Source organism: Artemia franciscana, chromosome 2 (genome assembly GCF_032884065.1).
Source record: "Artemia franciscana chromosome 2, ASM3288406v1, whole genome shotgun sequence".
Lineage (NCBI taxonomy): Eukaryota > Metazoa > Arthropoda > Branchiopoda > Anostraca > Artemiidae > Artemia > Artemia franciscana.
In genome coordinates, this window is record NC_088864.1 from 4,031,245 (window position 1) to 4,054,633 (window position 23,389).

Here is a 23,389-nt window from a genome sequence, read left to right on the forward strand (position 1 = left end):
TGATCAAGGAATTGAAAGGTAACTAGGACCCCTCCCACGCTTATTTTTCCCCAAAGTCAAGCAGACCAAAATTTTGAGAGAGCCATTTTGTTCAGTATAGTCAAAGAAAAAACCAATAACTATGTCTTTGAGGATGACTTAATCCCCCAGAGTCCTCGGGGGAAGCGCTGCAAGTTATGAACTTTACCCATTATTTACATATAGTGGTCATTGGGAAGCATACAGACGTTTTCCGGGGGAAATTTTCTGCTGAGTCAGACGAGGGGAGGGGGTCACATTGGAGGATCTTTCCATCTTGGAAGAGAATATTTCCATGAAAGAGGCGCCGGATTTCCCAGTATTATTTAAAAAACGATCAGAAAAAAAAACAAAAAAAAAAAAACAATTTTTCTCAACTGAAAGTGAGGAACAACATAAAAACTTACAACGGACAGAAATTATTACGTATATGAGGGGGCTCAACCCCTCGTCAATATCTCGCTCTTTACGTTAAAGTTTTTTTAGAGGTATTGACGAGGAGGCAAAGCCCTCATATAAGTAATAATTTCCGTTCGTTTTAAGTTTTAATGTTGCTCCTTACTTTCAGTTGAAAAAACTTGTTTTTTTTAAATTTAATTTCTTAGGATACAACTTTTGTTACTTCTCAAGCCAAAGAAAAAAGTAATTCAGCCTACTATAGCTTTTAAATACAGACACTAAATTTTAAGCCAAAACAGTATATCCCCCACCTCTTATGATCCAGTACAGCAACAAATGCAAATAGTGATTAAGATAGATGGAACCACTTTCCTCACTTTTTAACTCATTAAAAAAGAGATATACTCTTTCATTTAGAGCCTTTTCTATATACGTTTTCATTTAAAGCTATATTCCCTCATAATATTACAATATACTCTTATAACATAAGGGTATTATAATATACGGAAAAAAATTATCAAAGGTTCATAGCCACCAGCATGGTCGTATCCAGGGGGGGGGGGTAGGTAGGAGATTTGACCTACCCCTCGAAATGTCTGTCCGACTCGTAAAAACGTTACAAAATGAATATAAACAAGTTTCGTATGTGTTTTAAAATTTTTTGTAGCCCCTGAAAAAATCTTTTTGTACCCCCCCCCCCAAAAAAAAAGAAAGAAAATATCCCGAATACGGTCCAGACCACCAGTAGCAAAATTTGCTTCTTCAATAACCGGGCGATTCTTTTTATTAGTGGTATTGTCTATCTATATGCAACGTTTGGTTTATTTGTTGATTCCTTTGTTTTGTTGTGTTTTGTGATTTTTTCTTTTTGTTCTTTTGCTCCGTCATTATTTTTATTTATTCAACGGGTATTCAATAAATTCAATTCAAATCAATACCATTCTAATATTAAGGGTATTACATACCCTTACCGTTATATAGTTTATATATTCACTTTCAGTTAGAACACGAAGATGCATGATAAGATGGAAGAAAAAAATGATAAAAAAAAAAAAAAACAAACAACAACATTGCAACACCATACTTTCGCGATTCAAAACCCAGGATAGGATAAAACATTAAGTAAAACAGAGCCACTTTCTCTTTGAATGATTTTCCACACATTTTTTAATGGTCTCCGAAACTTTGAAACTTCGTCATAAGCTCAGATGAATAGACCGCTGTAATCAGCTCCGAATAAAAGAAATGACTTAAAATTTTAAAGAAAAAGCAGATAGTAATTGGTACCACCAATATTTTTATTTCTATATGTGTAATGTAGAAGTTAATTCTTCATACAAGATTTATGTACAAATTATGTTCATATGTTCATATATATTCATAAGATTTTGTTCAATATATTTCTAGGAAGCTGGTGTTGAAATTAAATCGAACATTTTCTCAATTCAGACATACGGCTAAGCTACTACAATCCACTCCATTTCAGAATTTCGCTGAATATTTTGGAAAAAGTATACATTAGAAAATGACTAAGATTGACTATGATTAGTGGGAAAACGAAATTCGAACCACACATTGAATTTAAAATCCCAACTACCTTTAACTCTCCTGCCTTACAGAAAATGAGTTTCATTTGTCATTTTCTGAAACGCCCTTAATGAAAACAAAGACTCGTTTTTTCCTGTTTGATTTAATTGCATGCGAATATTTTATATTCTTCTTGAAAAGGGGTGATTTGTTACAGAAAATGAGTTTCATTTCAGCACCGACATTTGTCGGTGCTGACAAATACTAAGACACAATTTATGCTAAAAGAATTACTAATAAGGATTGTTTTAATTCACTTAATACCTAATAAGAAACCACTTAAGCTATGAAACGATCAGTACAATCTCACAAATTCCTACGAAATCTCCTAGATAAAATCATTTTATCAATACAGTTCATTTTTAATAATTAGTTGCAGATTTGCGTGCAGATTTGCGTTTTTTCGCAAAAATAGTGGGAAAAAAATCGTGAAACAGCTTCAGTTTTCCACAAAACGCAGTATTATAGATAGATGCATTAGATATATTTATTCACACGAAAACCCTATCGGACCATGGTGGCACACAACAAACAAGCCAAAGAAAATACATCAGCAACACGTTTTTAATAATTAGTTGCAGATTTGCGTGCAGATTTGCGTTTTTTCGCAAAAATAGTGGGAAAAAAATCGTGAAACAGCTTCAGTTTTCCACAAAACGCAGTATTATAGATAGATGCATTAGATATATTTATTCACACGAAAACCCTATCGGACCATGGTGGCACACAACAAACAAGCCAAAGAAAATACATCAGCAACACGTAAACTGATAAAACACTAAAACTGATTATTCAAAAAAATATTTCACGATGCCTCATACCTAGTCGGACGAACCTTCCAATATTATTTATATCTAAATAACACTTTCTTTTCAAAATTTCAAAAATGCAATGTCTCCCCCAATCTCCCTACCAAATATTTCCAGTCACAATCCCCTCAATTCCTTACATTCCCCTTAAAAAGGACGCGAAGACTCATCCATCTCTCCCAACACAGGGCAACTGAAAGAACCATCCCTCAATCTAGCGTATATGGGATCTTATGCAAATTAGATTAAAAGCAGGAAAAATCATGCCATATACTATAAGTACCGCAATAACTAGAAAAAAACCCTTCTTAGACACAGGTCTTTTATAGTTCTTCAGAAAAGACTTCTAAGGTCATATTGATGCCATAACCTAAAAAAATATTTTACACTATAAAAAACAAACATAATTGTAGAACGTTTCAAGGCATAAAATACTGTATGCATTAATTTAGTACTAAAATCCCTTGTCACAATATCAGGCTTCCGATATTTGGACAGTCCTAAGATGAAACTAGGGTACCCAATTTACTTCTACTCAATGAGTTATTTGGGTTTTAATCTTTATCATTTTCGCGTAGCCTAGAATGCCATAAAATCCAACCAACTTTACACTACCAAATTACAATTTTTTGCTTTTAAAAAAGAGCATTATAGCCAAAAGCTATATATTTGGATAATACTTTACGAAACGAAGTGAATAAAAACCCAAGAACATCAAAAAAGATATATTTCCAACATTTCCTTTTCATCAAATTATTTACTCTAAGTTTGCTGTGCAATTTTTATTTTAATCTGTACATACTTTTTTTAGTTCTACAGAATTTGTAAACATGTCACAAACACTAATCTGTTCTTTGGTTTACAGTGTTAATTTTTAACCTACAGTAATAACCAGTTTATAAGCTAAAGGGTAAATTATAATATGAGAAACCAATTGTTTGTGACGTGACGCTGTGACTCCATCCATTAAAACCAAAGACTTCATTAGCCAACTGAATTAGCCTCCATGCCTCAACATAAGCCAATTTGGTTCCACCGGGACCCTGACGTTGACTGATCAGATCTGGTGCAAGTTTCTTTCTAAGAGTAGACTGAATGGTCTTGTGCTCACCCGTCTCATATTCAATCTGAAAATATTCAGCACGTTAAAATTGCATTATAAACCCAAAAGAATATATTCAACAGTATTTATATGCAAAATTCACTATAATTAAAATTTTAAAAACCACTACCGCTATTTCGGCAAACTTCTCTGCTTAGTGTACAAAATAAAGACCATTTTTTATGTTACAAATGTCAAGTAGTGAACCAACCATATTCCTCATCAAAAAGGCCGTACATTAATTCTGCAGCTCAGAAAAGCCACAAAAAAATGGCAACTGAGCACTTTTTTTCTATAGTCAATGTCAAGAAATCAACGGACCATATTCCTGAACAGAGAAGTGGTAGCTAACTTAAAAACAATCGAAAACAATGACCATCTAAGACGTATCTAAACTGAAAACTATAGTAAGTTTTATTATTTTTAACCATCGTAATAACACCACTTTTCCGCCAAATAAATTTGACCTGAATCCTCTCCAGTCAATACGAAAATATTTAAATTACTTAAATTCCCTAAATTTAAAAATATACTTAAAATGTTCACTATAGACACACGGGCCGATCCAGGGGTTGTTCTTTAGGCATGTATCCCCTGAAGCCCTTTAAAAATTGCACTAGAAATTAGATATAATTATGATAGAATTTTGACTTATTATTATTGTAGAGAAATCATCCCTGAAGGGAATTTTGTGGAACTTGTAAAATTTTGCATTGTTACTGGAGACGAGGATCTCTTCTCCTATCTTGACACCTGTAAAAAAAAAAAACAAAAAAACACCCATAATTAATAGGAATTTTTTTCTAATTCTTGATTTTGATTCTAATTTTTAATTTTAATTATCAACTTATTTTTATTTTATTGTTTTTTATTCCAATTTGTATGTTATCGATATGTACATTGATATCGGTATCTATTATATCGATATGTTCAACTCTATTTTGTTGCCGCAAGAAAATGAAACAAAGTTCCTCATTTCTCATTGCCAACATTGTGCGCAATGAACTGATTTCGGCCGATTGCTTCTCGATCTGTACCCGCAATGTATTTCACTCGCATTAATGAATTATTATGTGGAAAACTTCCAAAATATGTATCTGGATAAAGGCTTGAAAATGCAAAAAAAAAAAAAAAAAATGAAAAAGTGAGAAGGCCCAGTAACTATGGCTCTTGGGATGTCGACCCCCCCCCCCACACATATACACAACCCTCGGGGCAAGAAATACCTATAGTATTTGTTATTGAGAAAGGTGGGCATGTTTGACCTTTAGTTTCCAAAAAGACAAAGGGCATTCAAATCAACACTTCAGAGAAAATTAAGGGGGATTTTTGAGCTAAATCAAAGCATTCTGCGTGCTTACCATTTGTCAAAAGGGCGTAACTCAAGAATGACTGAGTGAATCAATTTGGAACTTAAAAGAAACGATAAAAGGGATAATCAATTAACCAAAAAGGAAATATTTGCATGCAACTATTACTGCTGCAACTACTGCTTATGCAGCGAGTACTACCAAGACTGAGGGTATTAAAGTGAAAATTTGAGGAAATGTTGAGGGGTAAGTTTAACTAAATCAAAACCTACTATATGCTTATAGACTGTCCAAAGGGCGTATCAGCAATATCTTTGGAACGGCTTACCGTATCGAACTGAAACTTTCAGGGCGTCATAAGAGGATGTTTAACTGTCCAAAATCCATGTTGCATATTATTAGCCCACTACTATTAATATTGCCGCTAATACTGTTGCTACTACTACTAATACAACACTACTAGTGCTCCTACATTTACTACTACTACACCTGCTATTATGATGCTAGTACTATAAAGACTAAGTGTGTGAATGGGAAAATTTGAGAAAATGTAGAGGGGAAATTTGAATTGAATCAAAATAATCTAAATGCATGCATATTGCCGGAAGGACGTATCTCAGAAATGGATTAGGGTATTTAGTTGGACACTTTCAACGAATGCTCAAACGAGAAGATCAATTGATCAAGAGGGAATATTTGCACGCTATTAATACTACTACTACTACTACTACTGCTTCTATAGTGAGTTTTACCAAGGCTTGGGATACTGAAGTGAAAATTTGAAAATATTTTGAGGGGGAAGTCGAACTACATCAGAAAATAGTATGTGCGTAGACATTGTCAAAAAGGCGTATCAGCAATATCTTTGGAGCTTTTTACCGTATCAAGCTGAAACTTACAGGGCATCATGAGTAGTATGTTCAACTGGCCAAGAGGCAACATTACATATTACTACTGTTACTGCTGCTCCTACTACTGCCACTACTACTGTGATACTAGTACTATTTAAAACTAAGGGTATGCAGGTGAAAATTTGGAAGAATATAGAGGGGAAACTTAAACTAAATTAAAACACTATGTATATGCAAATATTCAAAAGTGCATATCTCAGGAATGGATTAGAAAATTAAATTTGAAAATTCAGGGAATACATAAAGGGGAACATGAATTGACCAAAAGGCAATGTGTGCACGCTACTGCTAACACTACTGTCACTGTTACTTTTACTACAACTACTCCAACTATTACTTCTATTTCAATTACTACTAGGGTTAAGAGCATTAAGACAACAATTTCAGAAAGTGTTGAGGGGGAAGTCGAACATAATTAAAACTAGAATATACAGAGTATAAAAAGAACATGTCAGCAGTGTAATAGCAACGACTAATTATATTAAGTAGAAAGTTACTGCTGAAAGTACTGCTAGTACTAGTGTTATTACTGTTAACAGTAATAATTATATTACTGTTAACAGTCGGCCGTCCTGGCCGAGTGGATTGGTGCGCTGGATTCGGGATCCTTTGTCTGAGAGAACGCGGGTTCGAACCCCAGTATATCCAATTCTTCAGTTTGGGACGGGGGTCAGTGGCGTGACTCTGTAAGCTTAGCCAGAGTCGACCCAGCTCTAAATGGGTACCTGGAGAAATCTGGGGAAGGTAAACAGGAAGGGTGTGCGAAAGCAAAGGATGGCTGGGCCAAGAAACGAAAATCAGCACCGCCGGTAGGGACTGTAAAGTCTAATGCCGTATCCTTTACCTTTTACCTTTTTTTTTTGTTACTATTAATACCACTACTAGTCGTACAAGTAGTACTAATAATACTACTACTGTGACTACTATTACATCTATGCCTTAGGGTATGAAGGTGAAATTTTCAGGGAACATTGAGGAGGGAACTTGGACTGAATCAACTAGCACCTCTCTATGCAGTTCATCAAAAGGGCGTATTAGCAACATCTTAGGAACGGTTTAGTGTCTCAAGTTGAAACTTACAGGCCTTATTGTGGGGAATGTCGAACTAACCAAAAGCTGATATTTGCATCCTAATACTACTGCTTCTACAAAAACAACAACAATTACTACAATTACTGCTGCTGTAACTATTACTACTGGTACTGCTGCTACTAAAACTAACAGTTTTAAGGCTAAAAATTTAGGGAGTATTGGAACATTGCTAAACTAAATCAAAACACACTATGGGGCGTATAAATTGCCTAAAGGCATATCAGCAATGCTTTAATAACAGTTTATGGTATTCGGTTGAAACATTCAGCATGTGTTGAGGGGGATGTCAAAGAGAACCAAACGTGCAATGTCCATAGTGCTACTAACACTGCCATAATCCTTAGCTATCTCAAAATTTTTATCGGATTTCTTTGGGAAGAGTTTAGCTAAAAGGGCTGCGGGAGGGGAGTCTGGTAGCCCAGCACTTTCTTTTGATTCTTAAAAAAGACACTAGAGCTATTAATTTCCAATTGGCTGAACCCCCTCTTAAGTGTCTACGACAACTCTTTCAATACCAAGTTACAAGGAGAAAACTGGAAAAATAACTAAATAACTTTCTAACATAGAAAGATTGTAAATTCCATCATCTGCAAGTGCCATAGGGGACTAAAAATGGCACTTTTGTGCCATTTCTCAAGGGGTGGGGCTAGTGGGCTACCAAAACATCATAGACATATGCTTAATAGCTCATTATCTACATTATCTCATTATCTACATTTCTCATATCTACATTTCCTCCATAGATTCCACCATCTGCAAGTGCCAAACAGCACTACAGATGGCACTATTTGCGTCATGTCTCAGTGGAAACGCTGGAAAAAATAACTAAATAAAAAAATAACTTTCAATATCCTTACGCAAGCTAAGGATATTGAAGTGAAGCTTTGAAGGAATGTTTAGGCGGATGTTGAGCTAAATAAAAACGACCTATGAGCATCTAGATTGTCAAAAAGGTGCAACAGCAATATTTCAGGAATGCCTTACATTATTAAGTTTGATCCTTCAGGGTATGTTTTGGCAGATTTTAAACTAACCAGAAGGCAACATGTGCATACTAATACTGCTACTACTACTACGATCGCTGTAACAAATCACGCAAAGGGTATTAAGGTGAAACTTTAAGGGGGAGTTTCAATCAAACAAAAAAACAATATGCATACAGGTTTTCAAAAGGGCACATAAGCAATTCGATTGGAAATTAAAAGTTCCAGTGCCCTCTTTAATAGCCGCAAGTGATTGGAGGGCAAACAATCCTCCACCTAAGCCCATTAATTCTCCAAACACATCCAACCAAAATTTTAAGATTGCCATTTTGTTCAGCATCAATGGAAGGTAAAAAAACGTCCTTAGAGGTGTTGGGTTTGTAAATCCACCCCAGCTATACAATTTGCCCATTATGCTTTAAATCATAACCAGCATTGTGTTTATGCTGGTAGCCAATAAGACGTCTCAGCAATATCCTAAGATCGACGGAGGTTATGAAATTGAAATTTTCAGGGCCATTACTATTGGTACTTATGCCCTTACAACTAAACTAAGTAAAAAGAATGCAAGTCCATCAAGGTTGTGAAAAGAGCATAGATACAAGGTTTGGAAACGGTACTAAGTTTTACTTTTCAGGAAAAACTTGAAGAGGTATAAATCTAAATCAAACCATACTCTGTGTTTCCAGATTTTCAAAAGGGTGTATCTTATTAAAAATTGTTGAAAAGTTTTCTCCAACATATAAATAGCAAGCCAAACTATGGATTCTTATAGAAAAAAAAGAAAAGATTTAAAATAATCTTTTCTTTTCCCATAAAGAAGACAATATCAATAAAGAATGAGCAGAAATTAATTTGGAAAATTTTTCCCGCAAAATAAAGAAAAAGCAAGGAGCTACATTAAACCAAAAATGAGCAGAAATATAGTCAAATAATTTTTCAAGCGTAAAACTACCACAAATCAAAATCAATTAATAAATGAAACCTAAAACGACAGAAATTACAATAAATCAACAAGTAAAACTCAAATTGAGCAGAAATTAGCATGAGTAGGGCTGACGCCCCCGCGCCTTCTGAAGACCAGCCGGGGTGTAATCTGCTATGGAACAAAGGGTACACCCCGGCTGAAATTTAACGTCTTCAAAAATCTTTTTAAAACTAAGATATACCTGTATAATTCAAGCATCCACAGATACAGATCAGTACCTTTGCCTTTATGGAACTATTTGGCTCATTTTTCTTTATTCATTATTATTTTCATACGACTTCGGAAAATTGGCTCCAATTCTGTAACTAATTCAAGAGCAATAAGGCTTGAGTGTATTTAGTTATTTTTTTTGAGTGTTATTAGTTATTTTGAGTGTTATTAGTTATTTGAGTGTATTTAGTTATTTTTCCAGTTTCTCCTAGTAACTTGGTATTGAAAGAGCTGTCGTAGACACTTAATAGGGGGTTCAGCCAATTGGAAATTAATAGCTCTAGTGTCTTTTTTAAGAATCAAAAGAAAGTGCTGGGCTACCAGACTCCCCTCCCGCAGCCCTTTTAGCTAAACTCCTCCCAAAGAAATCCGATAAAAATTTTGAGATAGCTATCTTGTTCAAAATAGTTGAGGGTTGAATAACAATATCTCCAGGGATGACATGGTCCCCGCAGCTCTTGGGATAAGGACTCAAGTTAGCCAAATTGCATATTGCTTACATATATGTTTTGTTCTTAGAAAAGGGGAGTACGCTTGACCCTATGTCTAAAAAAATGCTGAAGGTATTAAGATAAAACCTTCAGGGCATGACGAGGAAGATTTCCCATTTAATTAAAAAACACTATCTGCATACAGGTTGTTGAAAGGGCGTATCAGCAATATTTCAGGAACGGCTTAGGGTATTAAGTTGAAAGTTTCAGGGCCTGTTGAGAAAGATGTTGAAATAACCAAAGGACACTAAGTGCATACTACTACTACTTCTATTGCTATTAATACGTTTTAATTTAAAAAAAATCAGTCTGTAGGGGCAGGGAAGCCTGGGCTGAGTCTTCGTGTTTTGGGAGGGCTATGCATGTCAAGATTTCGTCAGAAAAGTAACGCAGATGGCTTGAAAGGTTGTCACCTATGTCATTTATGCAGATAATGAAAAGTGTAGCTCCCAGGATACTACCCTAGGGTGCACCTGCGTTTATTAGATATTTGCAGAACGTGAGCCCGTCAAAAAGAATCCACCTTGAAAATACAGAAATAAAGCTCTCGATCACTTTTAACAAACGTCCGTGGACATGACACGCATACTATTTTTTTAGCAGGCCATGAATACCATACTCTGCGAAAAGCTTTGTTGATTTCAAATGACAATAGCCTGATGTCAAATGCACTTGCTAGAGGTTTAACCCACTCCTGGTGCTAGGCCACTAGGCAGCTCAGCGCTGTACAGTTCTGGCAGAAGTCATATTTGCGGTCACTTAAAACGCAATTTTACTTAAGTTAGTGATAAAGTGTATGATTGAAAACGCTTTCATAAACATTCTCAATGCAGGCGAGGAGGGAAATATGCCTATGAGGGTAGTATGGTCTATATGCACCCAAGCTCGTTGAGTCGCCATCTGTTTTAGGAATAGAAATGATATGGGCAGATTTTTATGTCTGCGGAAAGGTTCCAGAGTGAAAACACAACCAGAAAACTGAAGACCAAGGTCCAGCTAGTTCAGGACTGTAGGACTTAAACATAACGTTAGGTATGTTGTCAAGACCCATGGCTTTGGTCACGCAAAGACACTGCCGAATGCGAAGGGTCTTAGGAGTGGAATAGTTCGCACAATGAAGGACAGTATCAGTTTGATCAGGGAAATAGTGAGCTTCTTCACCGTCTTCTTCCAGATTTGAGAATTCATCAAAGGCCTTAGCAAGAGCTTCGGTCCTTGCCTGTGGATCTTGCATAATAGTCCTATCGTTCACTTTTAGGGAAGGAATTGAAATTCTCTTAGACAACAGAAAAGCCTCTTTGACAATTTTCCACCAGCTCTTAGCAGACGCCTTTTGAAACTTGATGGCTAATTTCTCCTTGTACTGAACCCAGGATTACACAATTGTGCAAATTGCGTCTTACATTACCGTATCTATGTTTATGAAGTAATACATTTCGGTAAATTATTGGCAGGATTTGGTAAAAAAATTAAATTTGAATAGTTAACAATATAAAATGCAAGCACAATTTAAGGACCTAAGCAGTCAAGAAGCGTCATTAATCCAATACATACAAATACAAAATACAAGCCATAGAAAAAAAAATCAACAATTTCTTCTTAAAATAAAGGAAAAGAAATTAAAAAACGTGAGTAGCTTTTATCATAAACAAACGAAATTTCCATAAAGCCGATTAAAACAAATAAAAGAAAAAACAACAACTTACTTTTCCAAATTTCTTGTCAAAAGGAAACATTTTTATTTCAGACTCACCAACAGCATGGCTAAGTTGGTCAGTTCGGACAAATCAGAATTCAGTCAATCTTTCAAAAGCCATCAAAAACTAAAAAGAAGATATTTGAAATATGTACCAGGGCCATGATTGAAGTCAGATAACTCATTTCAAAAGTAACAGCATTTTGAAAGATAGCTAGAGATCAGAAAAATATTCTCAAATATCAAATTTAAAATATGAATTTTCTCTTATGATTTTTTTTTTTTTTTTGTCTTCTGACCGGAATGTTGAAAAATATTCATGTGCCTGAATAAGTATGTTTGCAGGTGATTCTTGGACTAGTATGTATCATCCCTGGCATTTGAATGATGTTTGACCTTTTTGTAGAGTTTTCCTAGAAGAGGGCAGGGTCAAAACCGATCAATCGCATTTGGGGGCAATGTTTTCTAATTTAGGGGGAGAATCCCTTCAGACTAAACAAGAAATCAGGCTAGACGAACAACCTTATTACAGGAACAAACGACGCATCTCCATTAAACACTGACATTGATATTTGAAAAATTACTTTCAGATTTTGAAATTAAGGAAAATAAACAGATAATTGCAGCACCTCTGTAAATGAACAAAACAATGAGCTCTTCCATTACTTAGCTAAGCTTTTCAAGGCATCTTTATTTACTCTTTCCAAATCTTATTTAAAATCCCTAAAGGGACCCTTAAAATGACACATTGTTGCATATTATTTGCCAGTAAGAAATGGATACCAAAATACTGAAAACTGCTTTGGAACAATCATAAACACCTACATTCTTCATAATTACTAATCCATTGCTTTACTAAGACCCCTCACTATAAATACAACCCACTATAAATATTCACACTGTTTTCTAAGATATATGTGACTCTTTTGGTAAAATTCACAACAAGAAGCTTTTGCCTCTAATATCTTGAAAGTAGTTGAAAAGGAAAAGAAATTCGAGAAAAAAAAAATCCAGGGCCTTAATGATCCTTTTGGGAGCTATTTTGACATGCCTACCTTCTCTCTTTGCTCTTCAAAGGGCACTGACCTTTGATCACCTTTTACTATATTTGTATTATAAATTGAAAAATATATTTACTGCTCAAATGAGGTACAAGGAAAGTGGTATTGAGCCTTACATATTTCATTAAAACAAATTTTAAGATTTTAAGATCCATTTCTTAAATTAAGAAAAAAACTTTTACACGGCTTAAATTGGGCTTGAATAATTGGAATTGTATTTTCAAAAACTAAAAGCAAATAAAAAGAGACCAAAAAACCCAAAGTTAAGGTAAAACATTTTCTGTCAAGACTTGTGCTTGTATAGACCTATGATTTATGTAATCTTCTAAGCCCTAAAAATAAGGGAATGTAAGCACAGTATCTTAATAACACCCTCCCAGGGCATAGGTGTATTTTAGCAGTGGTGTAATTTTTCCAAGATCCTGGCGGAAAGGGGGAGGGCCAAAGTTGGAGCCAGTTTTCCCAAATCCAGTAAAAATGACACTGAAAAATGAGCCATATAGTAGGCTACCATGAAGGCAAAAATATACTAAAGAAAACTGCCTGGTTTCTATGGATACTTGAATTGTCCAGGGTCATCATAGCTTTGACAAGATTTTAACAGAAATTGAATTTCAGCTAGCAGGGAGGGGGGGGAACCAACTGACTTCAAGGGGGGAGTGGGGCTTGGAGGGGCAGTTGCCCCCTACCCCATAGCAAATCATGCCTCCATATTTTAGGCCCTAGATGCATTCCTGAATGTTCTATTGATGTGACACAGCTAGGCCTACTTTTGCAGATAGCAAGAGGTCACTCAGCAAGAGCTTTACAACTCCTTCTTCCTTCAGACTGACTGGTCTTTACAGCAAAATAAAAAAAAAGGAAAGATGGTAAATATATATTACTAATACAGGGATGAAGCAGACAGCTTTCTCTGTGCCATTTGATTTTTTTTACCTTAAACTGAACTTGCAAGGAATTAAATGATCCTGTAATTGTTGGTATCTAATAATTTTCCCACTTACAAATGCACCCCACCCCCTCCTCTGACAGCCCCAAATATAACCCTAATAATATATCTTTCTGTTGTTCCACATTGTTTTTTTTTCTAACTGGGATCTTTGATCTCTCGAAACCAGTAGACCAATATCTGATGGTAAAAAATTTCAGAAATGTCAGATATCAAACACTATTTAGAACAATTTATGAACACAGACAAAAATAAAAATTATTTTTGAATATAGACAAAATGAAAAATGAACACAATAATGTAATTGATAAAAGCATCCTGCATGCTATTAAGCAAAATTTCTTTGTGTAAGTGTTGTTTTTCTTCTTTACAAGCCCAGATATTAAGTCTATATAAAAGACAATCTAGAGGGGGGGAGGAGTATCTTTCTAAGTGAAATGATTATTATATCTGAAAAGAGCATAAAAACGCATAATGAACTGATGTTCTCCTTGTGTCAGTGATGAAATAATACATGTGTTTACTGAAAAGAGTGACAATATTGAAAAATAAAGGCTAGTTGGAAAAATAGGCTAAAGAAAACCATAAGTCTTTCTGGTGTTATGCCAATCAAAAATGTAGCAGCAGACACACAGTCCCAGATATCCTGCACAATAGTCAATCAGTTTCTGATCCTGAACTAAAAGTTGAAATTTTCAACCAATACTTCTCATCTGTTTTTTTCCTCCAATTCCACTATTGTTTATCCCACACCTTCTTTATAATATATATCACATAAGATGGAATAAACTCTGATTACTGGCACATTAGTTCTAAAGGAACTTACATCCCTCAAACTGATTAAATCTGCTGGTCCAGATGGCATTCACCCACATATTCTACAATAATGATGTACGGTATTGTGTCATCCTCTTTTGTTAAATCAAACTGACGAAAAGTCACCTTAAATTAACTTAAATTGCAGCTTGAAGCAATCAAAGGATTTCTCCTTGTAGAGCTCCAGAATTATGATCTGCGTTGTTTTCAAAGTTCTTTAGTGACCAGATGCAGCTGGATGATAAGTAGCATACCAGTTGAATTTACACTCTCTAGAGGACCACTCAGCATCCAGCCTTTGTTCGAAAGCATCAAAGGGTTCAGCAGTAACTGTTTCTTCATAAGTCTGTTCTAACTGTTGACAATTTGTGAGGAATAGAATAAAGTGATGGAGAAAGACTGGATATGATGGACTGCTTGACAAGTTTCAGGTGATAACCTCTAGTTCGGGAATGGGAACCAACAAGTGAGAATAATGCTGGGAGAGCATTAGCCTACACTAGCTTATAGGCTAGAATGGCACCCCCCTATTTTTCCTGTAAACAAGTGTAGGGTCAAATATTAAAAATTTGCTCCATATGTACAGTTCAAGGTATATGTTTAACCAAAATAAAGGGGGAGGGGATAAAACTGTATTGGAAATGAATTTTAGATTTGGATTCAGGATGATGTTCTATTTCAAAAGGTAGGTATGTGCTAAATTCTAGTGTAGGCATTTCTAATATATTGGAAAGTAGTTGGGTTAGCAGAACAAAACTCCAGGGAACACATCCAGAGTCCTAATGATCCTTTAAGAAGGAATTTTCAAGCACATACTTCTACTGCCTTTCCTCTAAAGGACAACGACCTTTGATAATCTTTGTGGTGTAAATATGAAACCTTGCAAAATAGACTTTCATGCCCAAATGCAAACAAAAAGCATTATGATTGTTATGCATTTGCTTAATCCTGATTAATAAGGCATTAAAGATCCTTAAAATTATTTTTTATGTATGGCAAAAACCCTTTGACACAACTTAAGATTCTATAGAAATGACAGTATTTTGGTTTTTGAAAGATAAACCACAGAATTACAGACCCATCAGCCTGACTTCTGTCCCATCAAAAGTCATGGAAGGCGTCTTAAATGATGCAATCGTTGCACATCTGGAAACTAACAGCCTGTTATACGATGGACAACATGGTTTCAGGAAGGGTCGCTCTGTGGAGACAAACCTAATTCAATCATATGACATAATCACCAAGATGATTGAGGAAGGCCTTCCAGTTGACGTACTCTTGCTGGACCAAGCCAAAGCTTTCGAGAAGGTAGTACACTCGTACCTGGAAAGGAAACTAGAGTTCTATCAACTCCACCAAGATGTAAGGGAATGGATTATCCAGTTTCTCAAGGATAGAATACAGAGGGTGATGATGTATGATGAGGAGGGGAATCAAATCATGTCAAACCCAACTCCAGTGCTCAGCGGAGTTCCGCAAGGAACTAAACTGGGACCTACCCTCTTCAACATGTTCATCAATGACTCAGCCCAGTCAGTGCAAAATGACCTTAAACTGTTTGCAGACGACTCGAAATTGTTTGGCCCAGTCGCAAACAACCAACAGTGCGCAGCTCTGCAGGCAGATCTGCACACCCTCAACAACTGGTCCTCTTCCTGGTCCCTCGAGTTTAATGCTGAAAAGTGCAAAGTCCTACATCTTGGCCCTAAGAACCCAGGAATGACATATACAATGACAGATCGTACTGGGAAGCTCATAACTTTGGAAACTGTCACCGAAGAAAGAGACCTTGGGGTCATTGTTGATGACAAAATGAAATTCCATAGTCACAGCAAATACCTAGCTGCAAAAGGCAACAGGTCCCTTGGCCTCATCAGACGTAATATCACCAGTAGATCTCCCAGGACAATCAGGAAGCTATATACAGGACTGGTCAGACCGCAACTTGAGTACAGAGTCTCTCTTGCCGTTCCCCACTATGTCGTGGACAAGAAGATCCTTGAGAGCGTTCAGCGGAGGGCTACAAAACTACCAACCAAATGTAAGAACCTCTCGTACCCTGAAAGCCTCAAGAAACTCAAGCTCCCAACCCTGACGTACAGGAGGAAACGCGGAGATGCAATCCTGACCCACAAGCTGCTGGAGAATGGTGTCACACCAGGGCTTTTTAATAAGTCGCTCTCTAGCCACACCCGGGGCCACACCAAGAAGCTCCAGCAACAAAGAAGCTCACGGAGAGAACGTTCCAACTTCTTCTCAACTCGTGCTGTTCCACTGTGGAATTCCCTTAGTGAAGAAACAGTTCAGTCCAAAACTGTTGACAACTTCAAAAAAGCAATTGACCGAGACTGGGCAGCGATGGAGTGGAAACTACACTGGGAGGCCAGTGGATCTACTCAACGGAACTAGACAACGCACTTCCACCTCCATCACTCAACCGGCGAATCTACAGGATGTTCACCCAACCTTATTCGCCGGACAGTGCGATTTAAGGTAATTTAAGGTAACACTTTTTTTTGTTAGAATTTGAATAGGCAACAGATCTTTTGTGTATAGAATCTTCTAAGCCCTAGATATAAAAAAGGGCAAATATTACAGCTTGACAACAACTTTCTAGGGCATTCTTTTAGCAATATAATCATATATTCACTTCATCATATATCATATATTCCATATATCATATATTCCATGTTCACTTCATCCATTTTAACTACTATCCAAGATAGTAAAAAGAATCTTCTAAACCCCTAGATATAAAAAGGGCAAATATTACAGCTTGGCAACACTTTTCCAGGGCATTCTTTTAGCAATATAATCATTTATTCCTAAAAGTTCACTTCACCTATTTTAACTACTATCTAAGATAGTAAAAAGCCCCTAAACAAGAACTTAAGGTAGGCTAGGCTACTATGCAATAGTTAGGTCTACTCAAAGGAAACACTATTAACACTGGCAAATTCTAGACTAGCTAATTTTTGCTAATACCTTAAATTGCATTTGCCAGCAAGATAAGGTGGTAGATCCTCCTGTAGGTTCTTGCTGGTGGTGAGTGATGTAATTATGTTGGCTTAGCTTCCCAGTCCAGCCTCCACTCAGCCCTCTCCCAGTCCCTGTCGACTCCAGCCTTGAAGGAGTGGGGAGTCTCAGCTTGGATGGTAGACGTGGATAGGCTATTCCAGAGGGGGACCACCCAAATGGAAAAGAAACCATGTCGTTCCCTTCTCTAACATCCAGGCAGGTGAAGCTTCAGACTGTGACCTCTTGAGTTGTTGGCCAGGGAGGGGGTGAAGATCTGGTTCAGGTGACCAGATTTGAAAATTTTGTATGCCATGATCATATCTCCTCTATATCTTTGATATGTGAAGGTTGAAAGTCTCAGAGACCTTAGCTGATCCTGGTAAGGGGCATTATTTAAGCCACGGACCAGTTTGGTTGCTCTCCTTTGAACACTTTCAATGACTCTTGTGTCCATTTTATTTTGGGGAAAGGCCAAAGTCAATCCAAACTCAAGGTGGGGACAGACAAGGGATTTATAAAGTTTTGTACCACAGATGACTTTCTGGTTAGAAAAGAGTGTTTAATGAGTCCAAGAGCTTGATTAGCCTTTGCAACCTGAGCCTGAGTGTGGCTGTGGAATTTTAAATCCTTGTCCACAATGACGCCTAAGTCTCTCTCCTCAGCAACTGCTTCCAACCAATTACACCCTATATGTTAGGGATGGTGGGGGTTGTTGTCCCCTATGTGTAGTACATTGCATTTAGTTGCATTGAATTGTAGGGCCCAAGTTGATGACCAGGAGGATAGCCTGTCAAGGTCCAGCTGAATGCAGGCTCTTTCTTCTTCAGTTTCAGCAGGCCCAGTGAGCTTACAGTTGTCAGCATATAATGTTAAAAGGTCGCATAGATAGGTTTTACAGTTGTTAATATATATGTTGAACAATGTTGGCCCAAGGATGGTTCCCTGTGGGATGCTGTTTATGACCAGGGAAGTGGAGGAGAAAACTGGATAGCCATTATCAGTGTAGATCATGACACATTGAGATCTTCCAGTTAGGAATGCTCCAATTCAATCAATCACATCTTCATGCACCTGGCAAGCTTCAAGCTCCAGCATCAGGTATGAGTGTTCAACTTTGTCAAAGGCTTTGGCTTGGTCAAGTAAGATAATGTTGACCAGTTTACCCATATCCAAAATTTTAGTTGCATGATCATACAACTGAATAAAGTTGATGTTGATTGACCTGTCCCTGCAAAATCCATGTTGTCTATTGCTAATAAGAGTATTTTCTTCTAAATAGTTTATTAGAGCATGGTTAACGATACCTTCCACAATCTTGCAAATGGCTGAGGTTAGGCTTATTGGTCAATAATTTCCCAGGTTATCCTTGTCACCTTTCTTAAAAATTATTATTTCGCATAATATTTGCTGTTCTCTAGTCATTTGGTACTGACGTTTTGGCCAGGGACATGTTGAATATTCTGGCAAGGGGGAGGGAAATGTGAGCAGCAGATTCTATCAAAAGCTGAGGGTGGAGGTTATCAGGTTCAGCAGCTTTGTTGGAGTTTAAACTTCTTAGTATTTTAAATACAACTTCTTGAGTAATTATTACAAGAGGCATTGGGTTATGTACTGTTACAGGAGGTATGGCTGGGAGTGTAATACCAGGTGGCTTAGAGGTGAAGGTTTGTGCAAAAGCTGGCATTCATGCAATCAGCATTTTCTTTTGGGTTGGTAGTACTGGAGCCATCTGATTTTTTTGGCTGTTGGTGCATTGATGGGAAGGGTTGTTGGCTGTAACATTATGCCATAATTTTTTGGGGTTTTTCTGAGTCATTAGCAATAGATTCTTCATGGTCTTGGGAAAAATTTTCTTGTCATGTTTCTCAGCTTGTTTTGGAGCATGGTGTATTTGATGTGATGGTTATCACATTTGCATTTTAAGTATTTATTCTATGCTCTATTTTTCTTTCTGATAATTTTCTTAATATTCCTGGGAAGGTATGGAAGAGTCTTTGGTTTATCTGACCAATAAACCTTTGTATGCTTCCTACATGCACCTAGTAAAATAGACTTAAGGCAATTCCAACTAGATTCAATGTCTGTCTTACCTGATAATTCCTCATCCCAATTTTTGTTAGCTAGTTCTTCATGGATCAAATGTAATTTGTAAAAGTTCTCTTAAGTTTACCATCACAACCATGGTTAATATTAATATTGTTCATTAATTTGTTTAATATTGTTCATTCACAAATGAAACCAAAATTAGGGTGAATGTTGTTCATTATGCATATGTGGTCACTTGCACCAATAGCTGGAAGGTAACAAGTGGAAGTAATCCTCTCAAGATCATTTGTAATAAGGAGGTCTTGTAATGATGGTTGTTGCAATTGTTTAAATCTAGTGAGCTGTGTTATTATCTGAGTTAGGAAGTTGTCATCAAGGGTTTGGGTGGTTGTGTAGGAGGGGTTATTAGGGGGTGAGTATCCAACACCTTCAAACCTTCTTTTTATCTTGGTAAGAAGGTAGGTTAGGAAGATGAAACTTTCAGGGATGGATCTACAGAATAAAGTATGTCTCTGGAAGTTATTTCAAGTACCTATCTCTAATTGTTCTCTCTCTAAGAGTAAGAAATCTATGATGACCCTTAAAATCTTTGTAGTTTATAAAAATGAAACCTTGCAAAATAGATCTTCTGTGTAAATGAAGTGCAAGAAAAGTATTTTTAGCTTCATACTTACACTCAATCCCAGTTTATGAGGTTTAAAAAAATGTAAATACACTTCCTAAATTTAGAAAGAACCCATTGATATGGCTTAAAATTCTACTCAAATAACAGGAATTGCATTTTCAAAACTAAAACCAGAGAAAAAGAATTTGAATTTAAGTTTTAATGTGGTTTTGTCAAAATTCAAATAGGCAGGTCCAATAGAATAGGGTAAAATTCTTGTTAATTGACTTCTTGCTATCTCAGAAAGGGCCTACAGCATTTACTTTTGAGCAGGACTAACCATAGACTAACACTTTATTTTATCCTATTTCTTAGATAGCCTATCTCAATAGTCTGTCAATCTAATATTCGGTCAAATTTTTCATATGCTGATTCTTTTCTCCCAGTCACTAATTCCCTTTTTCTTACTTTCTGCTAGGTAGCCTAAATCTGAAGAAAAGATTCATAGGCTAGTGTAAACTAAAGATTTGACCATTGGGGTAAAAGTGTTATAGAGTTTTCAGAATGTTATATGAGTGTTTCTGGGAAATAGGAATAATACAGTAATACTTACTAGTTTACTAGGAAATTCAGAATTTTCATGAGATTTTTGATCAACCCGCTATCTGTTATTTTAAATATTTAAGTTTTGAGTTGCCACAAACCAATATGCATTCTCCGTTTCGCTCCATGGAGCGAAATTAAATACCGACCAAAATTAATACCGACCGAAAGGTGGAAATGCTAATAAATAATGTAGTTTTTAGCTGGAGGCAGATAAAAATTAACCTTTAAAAATAATAAACCACTCAGCATTGTAAGATGCCAAAGGAAATGACTGCCCCGTGCCAGAGTTTGAAGCGCATTCAGTACTCTCAAAGATACGACTCAAACTTTATAATTATAACGTAAGTAATATGACGAGCTGTCAGATAAAAAGAAAAATACGAGGCTGGGAGACAATGGGAAATGTCCATTGCACCAGTGCAAAAGTAAAAAAGCAGAAACACTTAAAAAAATGAACAGAGATTAAGTCAAATTTTAACTGCAGACAGATCCATAACCTATACAACTAGTCTGGCCTTTTCATGAAGACAATCAATGCTCTAAGTTTTTACTGTAATGTAGACATCTGTATAATGGTACTTTAAAACATGGGACTGAATCAAGATGAAGAAAAGAAAGTCATAGGGTAGACCCAGAAAGTATGTGCTTCTTCTTATTTAAGATGGCCAGACTCTTGACAATCCTAACTATCAACGGACTAATATTGAATTTGTAAGACAAATTCGCATCAAAAAGGACCACAATAATTCCGACATAATATAACGAATTACAAATCTAAGGTGAGAACCTCTGCTTTAAAATATCACTAATATAAAAAAAATGTTTTGGCCCCAGGATCTACCTTTTTTGTGACTATAGATTCAAACTCAAAATCATTTAGACGGTTCTTGCCAATTCAATTCTTCCTATTCAAAAGATACAAATGGAACCAAAATTAGGGTGAATCTTAGCATTCCAAAGCATTCCGATTTTTTAGAAGAATGCCATGTGTTAAGGAGTCAAATATCTTTTTTAAATCCAAAAATGGATTAAATCAGTATATATGGGCGAATTAATGGAACTAAGGAGTAAAGTGCAGACCCAGTCAGTTGAATGAGCAGCTCAAAACCCAAATTTTAATTCACGAAGGAACTGTTTGGCATCAAGAAAGCTTTTAAGTCTTTGTAGCATGGCTTTTCCTGAGACTTCACAGAATACTAACAGAAGAGATCAGTCTATAATTTTTAGTTTCACTTCTGGGATCATTAAAAAAAAACTATTACTCATACACTTTTAAATGCTTCTAAGGAAATACCAAGATCAAAATAGGCTTGATAAGCTCAGTTAATGGTAAAAGAATTAATGAACATGATAGCCTTAGCATGAATTTCACCTCAGGCAAATGTGAAGGTACGGTCCAGGGAATAAACAATCTTATAAACTTAGACTTCATTGAAGGATCCTGTGCCATGATATAAAAGACAGGCCTCTATGAGGTTCATAATCTGGATCAGAAACTCTCGGAAAAAACACCTGCCAAAGTGATTTTCCCAAAAGCACACAGAAGCTAGCCGAAAGCTAGCCGAATTTGAAGCTTCTTTGCAGAATTCTAAATGGCCATTTATTGCTCCACTTTCAGTTAAAACTTATCTTAGAAATCTAGGTTTTGGAAATAAACAAGTAACAGTTTTCTGATGTTTCTTACGTCTTTCTCAAATACTTAAGAACTATTTAAAACAAAAACGTCATTTTCCCGGCAAATGATTAATTTAAATAGGTTTCTAGAATTTTTATATCAACCCTAGTGACAGACTTGGGCAGAAGTCTCCTTTTTCGAAAGATAGTTTTTTCTTCTAGCAGCTCTTGAGAAAACTGTAAGTTATACTAGGGATTAGAGATTCCGACTTTGATGTTTTTAAATTACTTGAAGATGAGAGGTTACTAGCTAAAAGATTTAGTGGCCATTCAAACGGGACTTGGTCGTAGTCGTAGTCGCGACTTTGACTACGACTCGGAAAAAACTTCCCGTTCACATGGGTCTCTGAGTCTCAGTCTCAGACGTAATAATAGTTCAATTTGGATCAGCTCACCAGCAACTAAGACTAGGTTTTAACCAATTGCCTTGATGATTCATAGCAAGAAATTTGACAGGAATCTATCAACGAATAAAACAAAATCATTTTATACAATTCTGAAATAGGGTTATGCCAGGTTTGCTTTTCAAGGCTTTGCTTGGCTTTGCTAGGCAAGAATCCCAAGTGGTATTTGAAAATGCAGCTAATAAAGGCCTGACTCTTACTTTGAAACAAGTCACCTCCCATGGATTTTGCTTTATTGAAGTATTCTTATAGTTTTTCTCTGTCTTATCCTGCAGATACCTTTTGTTCTCCACATACACAATAACTTCTTCAAGAAAATCAAACTCTTGTGCCTTTCCATATCTGTAGTATTTGCTCACCCTCCATTCCCGTTTAATTTCGATGTGATAATCTTCGATGCGATTGGTTGAAACCTAGGTTTAGTTGCTGGTGAGGTCATCCGAATAGAAATATTGTAACGGCGAGGACTAAGACTCTGAGACAAGTGTGAACAGAAATTTTTTGTCAACTCGTAGTCGTAGTAACGATTGCAACTACGACTGAGCCCCGTGTGAATGACCACTTAAAGTTTTCACTGAACGATGAGGTAAATGAAAGCACGTATTAAAATCGGAA

The 23,389-nt window shown here is 36.3% G+C and overlaps 1 protein-coding gene across 1 annotated transcript in view; it reads right to left on the reverse strand.

The window, feature by feature from the left end:
- LOC136036182 (uncharacterized) overlaps positions 1 to 20,817 on the reverse strand; it is a 37,838-nt gene extending 17,021 nt beyond the window's left edge. The window contains exons 1-3 of the mRNA XM_065718259.1: positions 20,704 to 20,817; positions 11,607 to 11,723; positions 3,745 to 3,940 (exon numbers count right to left, since the gene is read on the reverse strand). Of these exons, the coding sequence (XP_065574331.1) occupies positions 3,745 to 3,940; positions 11,607 to 11,636 (226 nt within the window). The 5' untranslated portion in view covers positions 11,637 to 11,723; positions 20,704 to 20,817. The remainder of the gene's footprint in view (positions 1 to 3,744; positions 3,941 to 11,606; positions 11,724 to 20,703) is intronic.
- Positions 20,818 to 23,389: the final 2,572 nt, after the last annotated feature.